The sequence below is a fragment of the Lipomyces tetrasporus genome (assembly GCF_029532465.1).
Source record: "Lipomyces tetrasporus strain NRRL Y-64009 chromosome Unknown POJ06scaffold_13, whole genome shotgun sequence".
Taxonomy (NCBI): Eukaryota; Fungi; Ascomycota; class Lipomycetes; order Lipomycetales; family Lipomycetaceae; genus Lipomyces; species Lipomyces tetrasporus.
The window spans coordinates 590,752-606,255 of NW_026611608.1; the positions used below are offsets into that span (position 1 = coordinate 590,752).

General features: G+C 47.3%; 10 protein-coding genes across 10 annotated transcripts; 5 read left to right on the forward strand and 5 right to left on the reverse strand.

Moving 5' to 3' along the window:
- The first annotated feature begins 42 nt into the window (after positions 1 to 42).
- On the forward strand, positions 43 to 2,304 carry POJ06DRAFT_263458 (tRNA synthetases class I (M)-domain-containing protein). The gene is made up of 5 exons (XM_056188878.1): positions 43 to 411; positions 475 to 590; positions 648 to 719; positions 775 to 1,863; positions 1,921 to 2,304. The coding sequence occupies exons 1-5, from the start codon at positions 192 to 194 to the stop codon at positions 2,188 to 2,190; spliced, it is 1,767 nt and encodes a 588-aa protein (XP_056040256.1). The 5' UTR covers positions 43 to 191; the 3' UTR covers positions 2,191 to 2,304.
- A 765-nt stretch (positions 2,305 to 3,069) lies between these two features.
- Positions 3,070 to 5,020, forward strand: POJ06DRAFT_287077 (cytochrome P450; the record flags this gene model as incomplete). The annotated part of the gene is made up of 2 exons (XM_056190253.1): positions 3,070 to 4,560; positions 4,612 to 5,020. 2 exons carry the CDS (start codon positions 3,070 to 3,072, stop codon positions 4,690 to 4,692), a joined length of 1,572 nt encoding a protein of 523 aa, XP_056040257.1. The 3' UTR covers positions 4,693 to 5,020.
- POJ06DRAFT_44673 (uncharacterized protein) lies at positions 4,826 to 6,337 on the reverse strand. The gene is made up of 3 exons (XM_056191045.1): positions 5,704 to 6,337; positions 5,124 to 5,656; positions 4,826 to 5,056 (listed from the first exon to the last, which is right to left on the reverse strand). Exons 1-3 carry the CDS (start codon positions 6,228 to 6,230, stop codon positions 5,040 to 5,042), a joined length of 1,077 nt encoding a protein of 358 aa, XP_056040258.1. The 5' UTR covers positions 6,231 to 6,337; the 3' UTR covers positions 4,826 to 5,039.
- Positions 6,338 to 6,408: 71 nt separating this feature from the next.
- On the forward strand, positions 6,409 to 9,107 carry POJ06DRAFT_263468 (WD40-repeat-containing domain protein). Its single transcript, XM_056188879.1, has 4 exons — positions 6,409 to 6,653; positions 6,716 to 7,240; positions 7,293 to 7,474; positions 7,524 to 9,107. Exons 1-4 carry the CDS (start codon positions 6,471 to 6,473, stop codon positions 9,088 to 9,090), a joined length of 2,457 nt encoding a protein of 818 aa, XP_056040259.1. The 5' UTR covers positions 6,409 to 6,470; the 3' UTR covers positions 9,091 to 9,107.
- Positions 9,108 to 10,015, reverse strand: POJ06DRAFT_263469 (uncharacterized protein). Its single transcript, XM_056188880.1, has 2 exons — positions 9,542 to 10,015; positions 9,108 to 9,485 (listed from the first exon to the last, which is right to left on the reverse strand). The coding sequence occupies exons 1-2, from the start codon at positions 9,998 to 10,000 to the stop codon at positions 9,231 to 9,233; spliced, it is 714 nt and encodes a 237-aa protein (XP_056040260.1). The 5' UTR covers positions 10,001 to 10,015; the 3' UTR covers positions 9,108 to 9,230.
- Positions 10,016 to 10,040: 25 nt separating this feature from the next.
- Positions 10,041 to 10,821, reverse strand: POJ06DRAFT_263472 (uncharacterized protein). The gene is made up of 3 exons (XM_056188881.1): positions 10,618 to 10,821; positions 10,440 to 10,557; positions 10,041 to 10,377 (listed from the first exon to the last, which is right to left on the reverse strand). The coding sequence occupies exons 1-3, from the start codon at positions 10,720 to 10,722 to the stop codon at positions 10,232 to 10,234; spliced, it is 369 nt and encodes a 122-aa protein (XP_056040261.1). The 5' UTR covers positions 10,723 to 10,821; the 3' UTR covers positions 10,041 to 10,231.
- Positions 10,822 to 10,948: 127 nt separating this feature from the next.
- POJ06DRAFT_263474 (uncharacterized protein) lies at positions 10,949 to 11,701 on the reverse strand. The gene is made up of 3 exons (XM_056188882.1): positions 11,580 to 11,701; positions 11,391 to 11,520; positions 10,949 to 11,325 (listed from the first exon to the last, which is right to left on the reverse strand). The coding sequence occupies exons 1-3, from the start codon at positions 11,580 to 11,582 to the stop codon at positions 11,258 to 11,260; spliced, it is 201 nt and encodes a 66-aa protein (XP_056040262.1). The 5' UTR covers positions 11,583 to 11,701; the 3' UTR covers positions 10,949 to 11,257.
- A 73-nt stretch (positions 11,702 to 11,774) lies between these two features.
- Positions 11,775 to 13,086, reverse strand: POJ06DRAFT_44704 (Fms-interacting protein-domain-containing protein). Its single transcript, XM_056191046.1, has 3 exons — positions 12,460 to 13,086; positions 12,063 to 12,405; positions 11,775 to 12,005 (listed from the first exon to the last, which is right to left on the reverse strand). The coding sequence occupies exons 1-3, from the start codon at positions 12,993 to 12,995 to the stop codon at positions 11,967 to 11,969; spliced, it is 918 nt and encodes a 305-aa protein (XP_056040263.1). The 5' UTR covers positions 12,996 to 13,086; the 3' UTR covers positions 11,775 to 11,966.
- A 1-nt stretch (position 13,087) lies between these two features.
- On the forward strand, positions 13,088 to 14,083 carry POJ06DRAFT_44723 (uncharacterized protein). The gene is made up of 4 exons (XM_056191047.1): positions 13,088 to 13,312; positions 13,370 to 13,403; positions 13,461 to 13,878; positions 13,951 to 14,083. Exons 1-3 carry the CDS (start codon positions 13,307 to 13,309, stop codon positions 13,850 to 13,852), a joined length of 432 nt encoding a protein of 143 aa, XP_056040264.1. The 5' UTR covers positions 13,088 to 13,306; the 3' UTR covers positions 13,853 to 13,878; positions 13,951 to 14,083.
- A 170-nt stretch (positions 14,084 to 14,253) lies between these two features.
- POJ06DRAFT_278940 (uncharacterized protein) lies at positions 14,254 to 15,485 on the forward strand. Its single transcript, XM_056189777.1, has 2 exons — positions 14,254 to 14,872; positions 14,944 to 15,485. Exons 1-2 carry the CDS (start codon positions 14,318 to 14,320, stop codon positions 15,361 to 15,363), a joined length of 975 nt encoding a protein of 324 aa, XP_056040265.1. The 5' UTR covers positions 14,254 to 14,317; the 3' UTR covers positions 15,364 to 15,485.
- The last annotated feature ends 19 nt before the right edge of the window (positions 15,486 to 15,504 follow it).

The following is a 15,504-nucleotide window of genomic DNA, read 5'->3' on the forward strand; positions in this document are numbered from 1 at the left end:
AGATAGCCCCTGTAATGATATGGCGTCTTAGTGTAGTGATCGGTTACCCGTCACGGATAATATCGGTGCTTCGAATCGGAGAGAGTCGCGACATGTAGAACGCGCTGTTCGTAAATTCTGTAAACGCATGCCCCGACTACATCAGACAGCACGAGCTAAACACACAGCTTGGACCAGCCGTATTCACCATTATGCTCGTCTGGCCGCATTGCAGACGACGAATTGTACATTCGGTTCGAACTGGTGACGTTGCTGCGATAGTACTTGGGACAAGAACACGATCAAGCGCACGCGCGAGGAGACGGTTCATATCGTCCAGTACCAACGATGCGAATAATGAGAATAATGGAACTGTCGAGAACAAGGAAAAACCTTTTTACGTCACTACTCCTATCTTTTACGTCAATGCTGGTGAGTGGCTATGTATTCTCAGCCATGGAGCCGCGAGATTATTTTGCTGATACGATCGGATAGCTCCTCACATTGGACATCTATACTCTATGGTCTTAGCCGATACTTTTAAGCGATGGCAGCAGTTTGTAGGAAAGGACAGCTTTTTGCTCACCGGTACCGACGAGCATGGCATGAAGGTTTGTGAGTGCTCAGATCGTTCCCCAGCATTGTCTAACCATTGTACGTTGGTATAGGTCCAGCAGGCTGCAGATAAAGTCGAGAAACCTGTCAAGCAATTCTGCGATGAGACTTCGCAATTATTTAAGGTATGCAGGTGATTCATGCCAGCAGTAAACTGGATACTGATAAATCGGCGGACAGAATCTCGCGACAACGGCAAATATATCTAGCGACAAATTTATCCGGACGACCGACGAGGACCACCAGGAAGCGGTCCACAAACTATGGACTACATTACTAGAAAAAGGATATATTTACAAGGGCAAGCATGAAGGCTGGTATTCCGTCAGCGACGAGACGTTTTACCCGGAGAGCCAACTCAACAGAGTGTTCGACCAAGCCAGCGGAGTCACCAAGGTCTACTCAACAGAGACGGGAAAAGAAGTTGAATGGGCATCGGAGGAGAATTATTTCTTCGCATTGTCTCGAATGAGGGAACCGTTGCTTGAACTCTACAAGAGCCGCATATCGGACAAGTTCGTGTTTCCGTACTCACAGTTTAAACCCATAATCGATTCAGTAGAAGGAGGACTGTCGGATCTCAGCATTTCGCGGCCATCGAGCCGGTTTACTTGGGGTATACCTGTGCCTGGGGACGAGAGTCAGACGATTTATGTCTGGCTTGATGCTCTCGCCAACTACCTAAGCGCTGCTGGGTATGGTCAACTTACAAGCCACGAGTTCAAAAAGTCCATGTGGCCGGCGGATATACATGTAGTTGGAAAGGATATTACAAGATTCCATTGCATCTACTGGCCTGCGTTTTTATTAGCGGCAGAGCTTCCTGTACCGAAGCATGTCGTGGTGCACTCACACTGGCTCATGAACGGCGCGAAGATGTCCAAGTCAGGTGGAAACATCGTGGATCCAAACGCAGTCATGGCCATTGCCGGTGTCGACAGCGTACGTTACTACCTCTTACGGCACAACATCTTAGAGGGCGATGGCGATTTTGACACGGAAAAGGTTTTGGAGCGGAGGCAGGCTGATCTGGTGTTCAAGTATAGCAATTTAGTGAGCAGGACGTGTTCCAAATCATTTTCGATTGAATTGGCACTGTCTCACGCTCTGAAAGGTTATCCAGTAGCCCATACGCGACAGGACAAATTTCTGGCATTCCAATCCGATTTGATTGCTGAAGCAAATAACCTTGTGGATAATGCAGCGAAGCACATGAATAACTTTAATCCCACCGGGGCTCTAAGTGAGATCTGGGGCGTGCTGAAAAAGGTAACGAATATTATACTCTACAGCGGAGAGTCTGGACGGAAGCTTACTGCGTGCTAGGCAAACCAATATGTCGACTACGCAACCCCGTGGAACACTGCACCCAGCAATATTAGTCCGACTATATTCGTCATGGCTGAGATGTGCAGAATAGTATCGATTGTCTTGCAGCCTTTCTTACCTACGTATTCCGGTAAAGCTCTCGATAAGTTGAGTGTCTCATCGGACCATCGGTCCGCCGAGTATGCTAAATTTGAGGCTGATATGACATATGGAAAGGATGCTAACCTTCCTAACCGTGGCCATGTCGTTGAACGGAGTTCACGTTAACAATGTAAATAGATTATTATGTACATAGACGAATTGTATAATTCGGAACCTATTGATTATCCAAGTGGAAGTCTAGGAAGTTTGTAATTATAGAGATCATTATGTGCCGGTACACTCGTTATTAAACCTAGCAAGATCAAGGGGTAGCAAAGCCCCTTGATCCCTCCCAAGTTTGGGCTCGGCATTGGGTCATGTGATATTCGGAAAGTGATCCGACCGCGGATGATACCACGAGCTCACTCGGACCGCGGCACGATTACGAGCGAATACGAGATACGAACGATCCGCACCAAAACCGAAGGCCTTGGAGACGACAACGTAAAAAATAATGCAGCTGCACTTTTATTTCTGTATCGGGGCCCGTATACTCGTTAACTACATCGCGAAGAAAACGCAAGTAACGAACCCGGACAAGCCGAGCTCGCAAATCGATGGATCGCATTTGAAATACAGTCGCCACGCAAAAGCCGCAGCAGAGCTGGCGCTCGTATCCGGGCAGATACGAGGTATAGTCTGCTCAGTTCGAATCCGCGTCTGTTTTGTACCGGCTTGACTTTAGTGTAAAAAAGACCGAATCTGGCAATAAAAGTAGTAGATTCTACGCGACCGATCATGGCCGGCACAAAGTGAAGTGACAAACGAACGAACGAAGAATACAGTGCCGGACGAAAATTGAGGCCTCGGGGTCGTACGACTTCCCGGGGCCGACGCGAGGGTGAGGGCTAGGGCTGTTCGCACACAAAGTTGACAGGCCGCCCCCATCACGGAATTATTTTAAAACTAGCCTCCCTTGTCTGCCTTCGACAGAACATCAGCGCAAAGCAACTCAACCAATTGCTTTCGTTGTTACGCGTCCGCTGTCTTCTCCACAGTCTCGCCATGGCCATGCTATCTCGTGGCTCCTTCGTGGATTTCGTCCCGTCGGGGCACATTGTTCTCGCCGGCCTCGCCGCGTTCATCGTAGTCTCCATTGTTCTCAACGTCCTCTCCCAGATTCTCTTTCGGGACCCTAACAGGCCGCCAGTCGTGTTCCACTGGATTCCCGTCTTTGGCTCGGCCGTCTCGTACGGAATGGACCCGTACAAGTTCTTTGAGGAGAATCGCAAGAAGTTTGGCGATGTCTACACCTTCGTTCTCCTCGGTCGAACGATGACAGTCGCTCTTGGGCCCCAGGGCAACGACTTCGTTCTCAATGCGAAGCTTAGCGACGTGTCTGCGGAGGACGCGTACCACGATCTCACGACTCCTGTTTTTGGTAACGGTGTCATCTACGACTGCCCCAACCATAGATTGATGGAGCAAAAGAAATTCGCGAAGAGCGCTCTCACTGTCCCGGCATTTCGTACGTATGTTCCCATCATCATCGAGGAAGTCCGCAAGTATTGGCTCAAGTCTCCTCAATTCTTTGGTGGGAACCCCAACCGTGCGTCTGCTAACGCTCACCTCATGACTGCCATGCCTGAGCTCACTATCTTCACGGCGTCCCGGACCCTCCAGGGGAAGGATATTCGCGCCAAGTTCGACGAATCTTTTGCTGACCTTTACCATGACCTCGACAGAGGCTTCACTCCCCTTCATTTCGTTTTCCCTCACATTCCTATACCGGCCACGTTCCGTCGCAATGCTGCACAGAAGAAGGTTTCTGACACGTACATGGCGGTTATCCGTGACCGTCGTCAGCGAAGCGACTTCTCAGAATTCGACGTCATCAATACTTTTTTGAAGGAAGCCATTTACAAGGATGGTGTCCGCATGACTGATCGTGAGATTGCGAATATGCAGATTGGAATTCTTATGGGCGGCCAGCACACGTCTGCTGCTACCAGCACATGGGCACTTCTCCACCTTGCCGCCGACACGGAGCTCCGCGAAGCTCTCTACCGGGAACAGATTGAAGTTTGCGGCGAAGATCTTCCTGACCTTACGTACGAGAACTTACAGAACATGCCATTGTTGAATTACACAATCCGCGAAACTCTTCGTATGCATCCGCCTCTTCACTCCCTCATGCGAAGAGTTCGCAGCGATCTTGCCATTGAAGGCACCCGCTACGTTGTCCCCAAGGGCCATTACGTTTTGGCCGCTCCGGGTGTTCCCATGATCGATAGCAAATATTTCAAGGAACCCGCGACTTTCCGGCCCTCTCGATGGGCAGAAGCCAAGAACGAGATTAACCTGGAAGATAGTGGTGAGGTCACCACCGTGTCCAAGGGAGCGAAGTCGCCATATCTGCCATTCGGTGCTGGTCGACATCGTTGCGTTGGTGAGCAGTTTGCATATGTCCAGCTCGGTACAATCCTGGCCATGTTTGTCCGCGAGTTTACCTGGACACTTCCTGACGGTAGTGGTGTTCCAAAGCCTGATTATTCGGTTAGTAGGTTTGTCTGTCATTATTTATGTAACTTGCTAATTCTGTTGTAGTCTATGGTCACTCTCCCTAGCGAACCTACCAATATCATCTGGACCCGACGAAAGGTCGGTGAGAAGAAGCCTGTCGTGTAATTTGTGGGATCATGCGATTGTTTGGCAGGCTTGCATTTTGATTGGGAGGTCTTCCTAGTTTACTTACCGCGATTCCTCTTTCCATCGCTTGTTCTTGCGATAAGCGACGACATGTCTCGATTTTTTGTCTGTATTTGATAGCTTGAATTTCTGTTCGGGATGTCTGTGATTTTTATCGTCGTAATTTTAGACCAGGTGTAACTGTTGTTGTTGGCTACGATCTCTTTCGCCATTTGTATATTTATGTATCTTACCTGGTGGGCCCTTGGTTTTGTTCGTCCGATAGAATTGGTACTCTGCCTTAATCAAATTTACATAATTTTTTAGAGATGGAGTTACACGTTTTCCTAGACCGTCTTACATGCTATATGATACATTCGTTTAATCGTTACACATTTCACACATCAGAACAATTAACTAGCTTCACTGACTTCGATTGGATGGTTGCCGATATAACCATCTGTACAATGTCCCAAACAACCAAAATGACAACCCTGCCGTTGACCACCGCGTGAATGACTCAACAGCTAGTGCTTCAATGAGCAGACGCCAATTCCCAATCTCGCCATTCTCATATATATTTCGGTGATCGGGCAAAGCTCGTCGAGCCAAAGTCCTGTAGAAAATAATGTCTATAGGTGCCACCATAATGCTAACTATTGGCGAAAGTAATCCTCTGCTCAAGCTCGGTGTAAGGCCTCCGTTCACCTTGCCAAAAGCAGAGCTAGAGAACCAAAGAGAGTCTAGTGAAGTGTACAAAGATTCCACGAGCATACCACCAAATGCCATCAATGACGCTGTGCTAATGAGATGATGTGAATTGTCAAGCAGGAATGAACGTGAAAACATCCTGCGAAAGACGCTGCCGCTCGGCAGTATATGGTTGGCAGGCTCGATTCGAAGGCGCTGAAGTTTGTGGTACTCGAAAATCGGATACGAGCACAGCCATGTCAATCCCCGTAAGCTAGTCATGTTAACTCAATTTTATACGAGCCTTAGATATGCACATACGCCAAATCAAGTGCAAATACGAGACGACCATCGTCTACGCTGTCCGATCCAATGATTTGTAGAGATTTTAGAACCATAAGCCTGACGCCGTCACCCGCGATATCGATCGCCCTGTACAACAAATTGCCCGGTAATCCAGAAAATAATTGCATCACAGTCGGGGAATTTTTCCAAAATAACTTCATGAATCCAACATATGTCATATCATCACCCATTTTGTACGTGCCTATTATGCCTTTCATACTTTGTAGAGGCCAAGTCATTACAGCGCACGTCACCAAACTTCCGCACGAGATCAACCAGGCCATCAATTCCACCAGATCTTGCCGCTCAGCAGTTACAAGGTCGACAAGTAATCGCTCTCTAGCCTTGGCAAACATGTCCCGCTGGGCTTGTTTGGCTCGGCGATGACGCTTCCGTCCTTGAATTGCTAGTTCATTCTGATCATCTGAGTCGAGGCTGGTTGGTGTACTCGGACGAGCGTATTCGCGCCCGAGGGCGAGCCGCTGTATCCGCGGTGTTAGCATGTATCACTGTATCGCAGAGATCTTCTCTCTTCAAAACGATCAATGGAATTCCACGGTTGCATTCACAGAGTCTGCTGCCGGGATTTCTCAATAAACAGCACCGCGAGCACTTCCTTCGTGCGGCGCCGCATGATAAAAGTCCCAACCCACGAAATTTTTAGGAACGAACTTTTCCAGACCGGCAAACAGATACTCTGTATGGTTCACTCTAGGTCCGGATAGTCAGTGAACAAGAGAAGTATGGTTCCAACTGCAACATCTGCGACGCTGAAAACAGCTTTCTCGCATAGTGCTATTGAGGTTTTTTTTACTGGCGGATCCGCTTCGGTTTCCGAAGATCAGAGTCTGCTTGCAACAGCATACGGTGAAGAAGTCGTTATTACTGACCTCAGTACCGGTCAACGGAAGCACAAGTTCAAAGGCGTACGTATCAAGTCTACCCACTATTGTACTTTGAAGGGACATTGACATAAAATACGTTTTAGGATACGGAACAGGTCACCACACTTGCTCTTTCTCCGGATGGGAAATATGTCGTCGTTTGCTCGCGGTCCTTACAAATGCGGATATTCCAGCTTCCAGAATGCAAATTAGTACGGGCATTTAAAGCGCACGATGGACCTGTTATTGTAATGCACATCGACAGTACCTCGACGCTCGTCGCGACCGGTGCCGCCGACGGTGTCGTGAAAGTTTGGGATTTGGCTGGTGGATTCAACACGCATACATTCAGAGGCCACACTGGTGTCATCAGTGCTGTAAGAATATTTGGACAGAAAGGCGGTGTGAGGTGGCAAGTTGCGTCAGGATCCGACGATACGAAAATTAGAATTTGGGATTTAGTGAAAAGGAAGTGTGTCGCGGTATTGGAAGACGGACATGTTAGCGTTGTGCGTGGGCTCGATTTCAGTAGCGACGGATCTCTTCTGATAAGCGGTGGTAGAGATAAGGTTGTCAATGTATGGAATATGGAAAACTACAGTTTAGTGAAGACAATCTTAGTGTTCGAGGTACGTTTGACTATCCATACCGAAAACGAGCATATCTAACCGGTACCTACAGGCTCTAGAGACAGCAGGACTACTGTCGTCTGGTACGTTGACCAGCAAGGTATCTGACCAGCTCATCTACACTGGAGGCGAAAAGGGAGACGTTAAGCTGTGGTCGATAGACTCAGGAGAGGAGGTGACACCGGAACATGCCACGATTCAAACGTCCGAGGAGGTCGGCGTATCCGATATTATGTGAGTTTTTGTTCCCGGAGAGAGTAAATATAGCCTGCTAACGAAACAGTTACTATCCTTCCTGGAATGACCTTATTGCCGTGCTGTCCGATCAGACTCTTGTCGAACACACTTTAACATCAAACGATCTACCTATTGTGAGAAGGCTGTCCGGTAACAATGGCGAAGTCATTGATCTGGCGTATGTTGGTCCCGTCGACGTACAGGGCATTCAGAAGTATCTCGCATTGGCAACAAATTCTCCAGAGGTAAGAGTGATATCGACGGAGACACAGTCCTCTGTTGTGCTCGCAGCTCACACGGATATTGTAATTTGCATTGATGCTTCTATCGATGGTCTGTGGCTAGCCAGTGCCGGAAAAGATAACGTTGCCAGAATATGGCGGTGGACCGCATCTGGTATGGAAGATGCCGACGGAAATGAGCACGATGGATTTCAACTCCATGCGACATTCAAGGGACATCTTGGCTCAATCGGTGGTGTTGCGCTTGCGAGACTGGTTACACGGACAGGCTATCCCAAGTTTTTGATTACAGGTTCCCAGGATCTTACGGTAAAGAAATGGACGGTGCCGTCATCTGCCGAAGAGCCGCTGGAAGTTGCAAAGCCAGTGTTCACCAGAAAAGCCCACGAGAAGGATATTAACTCAGTAGATATCGCGCCGAACGATGAGTTCTTCGCCACGGCATCACAGGATCGTACTGTTAAGATTTGGTCAGTTGAGGAGGGCGAGACAGTTGGAATTCTCCGTGGCCACAAGCGAGGTGTGTGGAGTGTCAAGTTCTCGGTATATGATAAGTTTGTTGTGACTGGAAGCGGAGACAAGACGGTCAAGGTCTGGAATATCAGGGACTACACTTGCGTGAAGACCTTTGAGGGCCACACGAACTCTGTATTGAACGCTTTGTTCATAAGCGCGGGTGCGCAGGTTGTTAGTGCAGGTGGCGATGGGCTAGTTAAGGTCTGGGATGTCAAGACTGGTGAATGTAATGCGACCCTTGATAACCACGAGGACAAAGTCTGGTCGTTGGCTCATCGTTCTGACGGCAAAGTCGTTGCGTCTGGCGGCGGAGACTCCGTTATCACGTTTTGGGAAGATATCACGGAAGAAGAGCTCGCACGGCAAGCGGAAGCTGATTCGGAGTTGGTGGAAAAGGAGCAAGAATTGTCTAATTTCGTGTACCGGAAGGAATGGAAAAATGCTATTCTTCTAGCCCTGACGTTGGATCATCCCTCACGACTGCTGAATCTCTTCCGAATAGTTATTGCCGAGAATGCTGAGAAGGGCTCAATTATGGGTCTCCGGGAAGTCGATGAGGTGTTATCATCATTAGCATCTCCACAATTGCAATTGTTACTGCGACGAGTCCGAGATTGGAACACAAATGCACGGACAGCCGCTGTTGCTCAACGAGTTTTGAACGTCCTTCTGCAGTCGTATCCTCCGGAGAAATTTCTCGCCGTCGAAGACATCAAGCGGACACTGGACGCTCTTGTTCCATACAGCGATCGCCACTATACCAGACTGAGCGAGCTGCTGGAAGAGAGCTATATTGTGGATTATACGCTGCGCCAAATGGATGAGGTCCTAATGACGCAAATAAATGAAGTATAAGAGTGTTAGAAAGAGGTTTGGTTGTAAGATATTCTACCCTTGTTCTATAATATGCATACAATCTTATGTAACATATCTAATCGTCCTCTATAATGCACAAATTGTCCAAAAAGATGCCTGTCAGTACCGGAAATTAGGCGTCAACTTCTTGCTTCTATTTCTGCACCCTCCTCATTCTGAGCACGATTGTGCACTTCGGCTATTCGCTTTTCAAACGCTTCAATCATAATCTTCGTTACTGTGGGCGCAAAGGTAGCGGAGACAGTGTTATATAATGGGTTGGCGAAAGCAAACTTCAGATCCATCACCACTCGCGACAAGGTCTGATCTGCCTGCGGAATGATTCTCCACCGAGTATATAATAGCTTGAACAGAGAATGCTTGTAGGACTGTGCCTATACGCTCAGGATCAGTTACTGTCTATACAGCTCGACACGCCATGATAACATACTACAACACTGTACGGTTCTTCGCAAGTCAACTCACTTTCGAAACTTTCCTCAAACGCTTTCCACCCGACACATAACGTAGCCTTTGCAGGCTGCTTTGTCTTTGGATCTCTGTGAATTACAGTGGACGTCACGCAGTAGGGAACAAATTTGCAGTATGAATCCACATCTGAAATGACGTTGTAGACAAGCGACGGGTGATAAGGGAGATTGCGCGAGAGCGAATAGCTCTGTGCTGATGAAGGGCTGTCTTTGGACAATAATGTGAAAAAAAATCGGCGAGATCCGTGTAATGGTCGTGGTGCAATGCACCGTATCATTGCGTGCGTACGACTGTGGCTCCGACGGCCGGAATCCTGATCTGTGGGAGCGGTCGGAATACTCGTCACTGTTTTCTCGGGACTACTCGACGTGCGGCTCAGGTGAGTAGTTCTCGTTCGCGACCGTCTACCTATTATCATTGGAATTGCCACATTGGGTAGTCTCATGTACGGGCAACTAGTGGAAGGTGTCGGCTTGTGGTTTCGTCTTCGAATTCAGTTTAAGATAAGCTTACACGTCCCAGTCTCTTGAGAAACCAAGTAGCCATTAAATGCGATTGATCTGTCGTGACCGTTCGCAGTGCAATTTCCAACCCGTCTTCCTATTTACAAAAGCAATGCTAATCCGCAATGTCAACGTTATACCACTCGTTACTTCCACTGCCATAATTTCCTCAGCATTGATTTCCAACTGGGCCTGTTTTCTTCGCTAGACGCTTGATTCGATTGGCCCACAAGTCCTCTATTCCGCTCCTCGATAGTGCGAGTCAATTCCACCTCTAACTCTTTCGCTCGACCTGCACAATAAGATTAGCATGTCTTACTCATATAATCGGTACATTAATATATAAGGGCTGACCTGAGAGCCGATCATAGAGCTCATCAGTCTCTAGTTTCCACCAAGCCCAATGCAGTAGCATGTACACCAGCGACCCATATAGAAATACTTTAGCGACTGGCCATAACTGAGATGATCCCTATCGAACGGCAGCCATTAGAATATCTGTGTAACATTAAATTGAATTTCAGACACTCACAAATGGTTTGGGAGTACTAGGGGTCGAGGATTCGCACCTAGATAATCTCAAACGTGAAGGTAACTGCCGGGTCGATGGCCGACGTATAAATTGTCGTAATATCATTATGCGTATCCGTTAATTATAATACGCTAGCGATTACACGCGCGACTAATCCTGGATCGAAATTTGGACTGAACTGTTGTGGAGAAATCTGATGGTTGCTAGGTCGAAGGGTTTGGCCGTGACGAACATTGGAAGGATTTGGTCTGGTATGACAGGAGCACGCTACGTCATTCAACAGGCTGGGCGACGAACTGCATTGCAATTGTTGCTATTGCACTTTACTTTGGGCATATTTATCATTTATAATGGAGTGCATTGCTTTTACAATCAAGAACACAAATGTGTGAAACAACGACGCGTGTGATGAAATCCAGACATGCCTCAATGTTGAGCAGGCCGCCTTCCGTAACCTACGGCGTATTTTTAGGAAAACCAGTATAATTCAATCAAACTCCAAAATATCATATACAACATCACTGCCCGATTCCGACGCACTTCACACACTATATACAGGGGCACAATACGGCAGTGCCAATATCATTACACCTTTCACCGTATACGAAAAGGGACTTAATCCAAACTCCTAGATTACTCCTTAACGTCCGAATATCAAGTTTAAAATCTCCAGTATTAAGCCACCAGCAATCAAGAACGCGAATACGTCTAATATTGTAATGTTAGCGGCGACCCAGTGCAAAGCTGGCAATATTAGGACGTAGAGAACTTACAAATCCACCCTTTGGAAATAGTCGGCTTTTCCACGTTCTTCTTTGCGGTCAGAGATTCTGGCTTTCCATGTTTCTTTTCTTCCCGCTTGGCGTATTTCTGGTTAGCTAATCGCTGCGTAGGAGTTTGTGCCTGATTGGTTTCTGTTAGTCAGCGGTAGTCATCGCGATTAAGGACAAACATCAAGATACCATTGTGTCTCGTGTATTTATAAAGTCGTCGAGTTCAATCGATTGGAATTATTACCAAATAAGTGGTACAATTTGAGTAGCGAGGAGGAAGATCGTTAATGGCGATCGCATCTCCGGGGGGGGTCGATGCCATGTTATACGAGTGGGATAGGGCTCTAGTGGCCACCTAAGCCTAATCACACTGCGTCTGCTACACCCGTACAATTCGCTTAACAGCTTAACTCGTCATACTATATAAGCCGGATATATTACACATAATACAAAATTACTTCGTCGTCATTGTGTGAGCTGATGCAATTATTTAACTTACAGATGCTAGCCAAATTATTATGGTCCAATGACGGAACACAGCTACCTGAAATTGCACCGTTACCAGGTCCAAACTGATCAGTACTTCTGAAAGACGTTCTGAATCGGCGTCGCACTCTGGACAAATGTGCATGTTAGCGTCTCTTCACCCCAATGAAGCAGGAATCAACATACCTCGATGAATCGTTGAAGCTGGGCATCCAAGCTTTCTAAATCTTCCTTCCGTTTCTTATTCTCGGTTACCAAATTAGATCGAATTTGAGAGAGCTCCTTCCTTTTCTCCTCTAACTTCATCCGCCTTGCCCTTTCGTCTTCAAGGCGAGCCATCATAATCCTGTGCTCACTAAGTCCTCGCTCATTACCATTATCCGCCATAGCAGTATCTTCCGTTGCAGCAGCTGACCCTTCAAGATTGCCGTCACCATTCGGTTTCGAAGAGTCGGTCCCAGGCCTACATTTTGGATTGTCTTCATAAAATTGCTCGAGGGGAACAAAGTCGATTAAAGCATGAGATGATCTATAATGTCAGTATACCATGATCTAAACGTGAAGCAAACTCACTACCACTTACGGAAAATCATTGCACTGTTCAATTTCCTTCCGTAAATATCGTTGCCGATAATGCATATTCTGAAGTTCAAGTTGGAGTCTGTCGACCTCCAATCGCTTCCATCCGATAAATTCCTTAGTTCCCTTGCTTGATACCTGATACAACCGATTGACCTTCCGCAGCTGGAATGACTGCGCCAGTAGTGCCTTAGCAATATCTACAAATTCCGATTCTGTAGCAACAACCGCAGAATCTTTCGATACCGGGACTGAAGATTCGTCGACATCCATTTGATCCGCTTCTCTCCCATTCTGTCCTTTTTCTGCGTCGGCCTCAGTCAATTCTCCTTCATCGTGTGCATTATCGTCTTGACCAATCCGCGAAGCTGCTTCGGGCTCTGTGTGAGGTTCAGGCGAGGGGATTGCTGCTGCTGCAGCAGCTGAAGCTTTGCTAAGTTGCACCAAGAGCTCAAACGCACGATCACTGTGCTCACGCATGGCCCGAATTAATGAGAGCGCATCGGGTAGAGAATCACTCTGCATATCTGTATCCTCCATTTTAAATACGGTGTGCTAAATATGCTATGCAAACCATAAGATGTTATGTTGCCATGGGCCGCATCGAGATGTCCGGGGATGGAATGTGGCTCGAACAAATTTCCGATAGAAAAGCTCGCCGCACAAGCAAGGTTGCCCATCGGCGTCAGTTCAGCGGTCGCGCGCTCGAGATATTCAACCTTTGCTAACCATTTACTTGTTAAACACAAATACGTTCAAGTGAGACAAAGCAGGAGCACGGAAGATTTTGTTTATATCTATAAGCGATAGACAGGGTATTTCGTTCATAGGCGGATCAGATCAGAAAAGTCATGAGCGTGGGTGAAATTCATACTCTATCACGGTGTGGTGTCAACGCTGATTACTTCATGTAGGATATCGGCAAAGTCATTGAACTAATAAGTCGAGGTATGCCGATTACTTGATCCCTCCAGTAGCATTCAGAGCTTACTCAATAAATTGCAGGAACGGAGAACTTCATCTCTGTCTACTACCGAGCTCTCGACGGACATCGAGAAAATATACCGCTCCTATTCGAACCAAATGCTCCAATAGTGTATAATGGCAACCCACTAGTTGGAGGCGAAGCCTATGCCGAATTATATTCAAGAATGCCACCGACAGCGCATGACGTTACCGGCTACGATTGCCATCCACTGGCTGTGGCTGGCGCCGATGGACGACTATCAATCGCACTCTCGACATCAGGAAAAGTCAGATTTGGAAGCGATAGGGGAAAGGGTCTATGTGGATTCTCAGAAACGTTTATTTTGCGGCCGCAACCTGACGGCAAATTTCGGGTTGGATCTTGCGGGTACCGGCTGGTTTATAAATCCGAGGACGACCTTGAACCCTGACTGAGATGAATATTCGCATTCATATGGTAAGGACAACTGCTTGTGTAAGTGCAGCATATCATGTCTATTTCTCTTGTTAGGACTCTAACGAGTCTTAGATACTGTATTATATTGACGGCAAGTGGATTGGAAAAAGGAATAAGGATTGATTTTAGAGACTTTGTACAATATATCTATGCCATGACTTAAACGGCATTCTTTTTTTCTTGCATAACTGCATTTATGGCTACAAAATGTTTGTCAGAGATGTTTTTAGATACAAACTTAAAGTCTGGACATCTCTCCATTGCTTCAATACTGGGTTAGGTTACCTGGATCCACAGGTTCCAGAATAAAATTTGTGACTCTGTGTGATGTACTTGATTCTAAAATGGGGATGAGTGCAAGCAGATGCTCATTGGGAGGGTAATAAATGACTTCTGGATATTGGGCAGCTCGACAGCATACAACTATCTCCAGGCAATAATGTCCGATCCAGAACCAGGAGCGACAAGCCCGGCGGCGCCGGAGACACTGGACGAGGTTCTGGCACGTCACCGCAAGGAATCTAGAGATTTAATAGCTACCGTCACGAGCTTAAAGAAATCGGCAACCAAAGGCGAGAAGCGAAAGAAGAAGGAAGTGCTTGCAAAATGTGAGCAAATCGAGAAAGATCTCAAGGCTCGCCATGAAGCAGAGTTGAGGGCCGCCGGTAACGCCGGTAGCAATGACATTCCTAATCCACCGGATGGAGACATCGAGGAGGAAGGTGAAGACGAAACTTCGCCGGATAAGCTGTTAGAACAGCTGGCCCTCGACGTCAGCACATCGGTTGATCCTGAGCCTCCAACGCAACAACAGCAGCAACCGAAGGGTTCTAAGAAGAATCGACAGAAAGAAAGACTTGCAAGGAAGAAGGCTGCCATGGATCAACTGACGGCGGAGGCGGCACTCGAGGCAGCGAAAATACCTGATCTGCGCAAGATAGAGCTTGAAAATATCAAAGCCTTAACGGACAAACTTGGATTAGTCCAGTACGATGTATGTTTCCATCAATCAATAGAGCTATACTTTGTCAACTTTTGTAGTAGTCCCGGCTAACCCAGGACTAGATTGTTCCAGACGGCCATTGCCTGTTCGCCGCACTGTCTGATCAACTTCTTCAGCGCCACAATATCACGAGGTCTGTAACAGACCTCCGTCGCAAAGCCGCTGCGCATATTCGCGCTGATCCTGATACATTTGCACCCTTTCTATTCGACGAGGCAACGCTTGCGATGCGAGACCTCAACGCTTATTGCGCCGAATTAGAGAACACTGCTATATGGGGAGGCGATATGGAGATTTTGGCTCTTGCCAAGGAGTATGACTGTCCCGTGTCCGTGGTCATGAGTGGAAGAGCGAAACTGAAACTGAACGAAACTGGTAATAGACCTGAGCTTTGGCTTGCATATTACAAGCACAGTTATGGTCTGGGGGAGCATTATAACTCTCTACGGGACGAGACTGTCGTGTTGGAGAAGAAGGAATAGTGTCATTGTATATAGAGTGTCGGGACCAACAGTAGTGTAAGTTATCATGGCAGATTTAGAGCAAAGAACCCGATGGCATCGGGTTAGGGCATGCAACTACAGAGGGCTGAATCTCTACAAGGGGGCCAACATTCGCATACT

Bases quoted from the DNA above. Each gene is read 5' to 3' on its own strand.
- POJ06DRAFT_263458 (XM_056188878.1), top strand. From the start codon at position 192: ATGCTCGTCTGGCCGCATTGCAGACGACGAATTGTACATTCGGTTCGA. The intron at 591-647 runs GTTTGTGAGTGC...ACGTTGGTATAG, and splicing joins CCGACGAGCATGGCATGAAG to GTCCAGCAGGCTGCAGATAA. The intron at 720-774 runs GTATGCAGGTGA...ATCGGCGGACAG, and splicing joins AGACTTCGCAATTATTTAAG to AATCTCGCGACAACGGCAAA.
- POJ06DRAFT_44673 (XM_056191045.1), bottom strand. From the start codon at position 6,230: ATGCTAACACCGCGGATACAGCGGCTCGCCCTCGGGCGCGAATACGCT. The intron at 5,657-5,703 runs GTATGTGCATAT...TAACATGACTAG, and splicing joins GTATTTGCACTTGATTTGGC to CTTACGGGGATTGACATGGC.
- POJ06DRAFT_263468 (XM_056188879.1), top strand. From the start codon at position 6,471: ATGGTTCCAACTGCAACATCTGCGACGCTGAAAACAGCTTTCTCGCAT. The intron at 6,654-6,715 runs GTACGTATCAAG...AATACGTTTTAG, and splicing joins GGAAGCACAAGTTCAAAGGC to GATACGGAACAGGTCACCAC. The intron at 7,475-7,523 runs GTGAGTTTTTGT...CTAACGAAACAG, and splicing joins GTCGGCGTATCCGATATTAT to TTACTATCCTTCCTGGAATG.
- POJ06DRAFT_263469 (XM_056188880.1), bottom strand. From the start codon at position 10,000: ATGATAATAGGTAGACGGTCGCGAACGAGAACTACTCACCTGAGCCGC. The intron at 9,486-9,541 runs GTATGTTATCAT...CTGAGCGTATAG, and splicing joins AAGAACCGTACAGTGTTGTA to GCACAGTCCTACAAGCATTC.
- POJ06DRAFT_263472 (XM_056188881.1), bottom strand. From the start codon at position 10,722: ATGATATTACGACAATTTATACGTCGGCCATCGACCCGGCAGTTACCT. The intron at 10,558-10,617 runs GTGAGTGTCTGA...GCCGTTCGATAG, and splicing joins CTAGTACTCCCAAACCATTT to GGATCATCTCAGTTATGGCC. The intron at 10,378-10,439 runs GTCAGCCCTTAT...CTTATTGTGCAG, and splicing joins GCTCTATGATCGGCTCTCAG to GTCGAGCGAAAGAGTTAGAG.
- POJ06DRAFT_263474 (XM_056188882.1), bottom strand. The intron at 11,326-11,390 runs GTAAGTTCTCTA...TTACAATATTAG, and splicing joins TATTTCCAAAGGGTGGATTT to ACGTATTCGCGTTCTTGATT.
- POJ06DRAFT_44704 (XM_056191046.1), bottom strand. From the start codon at position 12,995: ATGGAGGATACAGATATGCAGAGTGATTCTCTACCCGATGCGCTCTCA. The intron at 12,406-12,459 runs GTAAGTGGTAGT...CTGACATTATAG, and splicing joins GAACAGTGCAATGATTTTCC to ATCATCTCATGCTTTAATCG. The intron at 12,006-12,062 runs GTATGTTGATTC...ACATTTGTCCAG, and splicing joins AGCTTCAACGATTCATCGAG to AGTGCGACGCCGATTCAGAA.
- POJ06DRAFT_44723 (XM_056191047.1), top strand. The intron at 13,404-13,460 runs GTATGCCGATTA...AATAAATTGCAG, and splicing joins CATTGAACTAATAAGTCGAG to GAACGGAGAACTTCATCTCT.
- POJ06DRAFT_278940 (XM_056189777.1), top strand. From the start codon at position 14,318: ATGTCCGATCCAGAACCAGGAGCGACAAGCCCGGCGGCGCCGGAGACA. The intron at 14,873-14,943 runs GTATGTTTCCAT...ACCCAGGACTAG, and splicing joins TTGGATTAGTCCAGTACGAT to ATTGTTCCAGACGGCCATTG.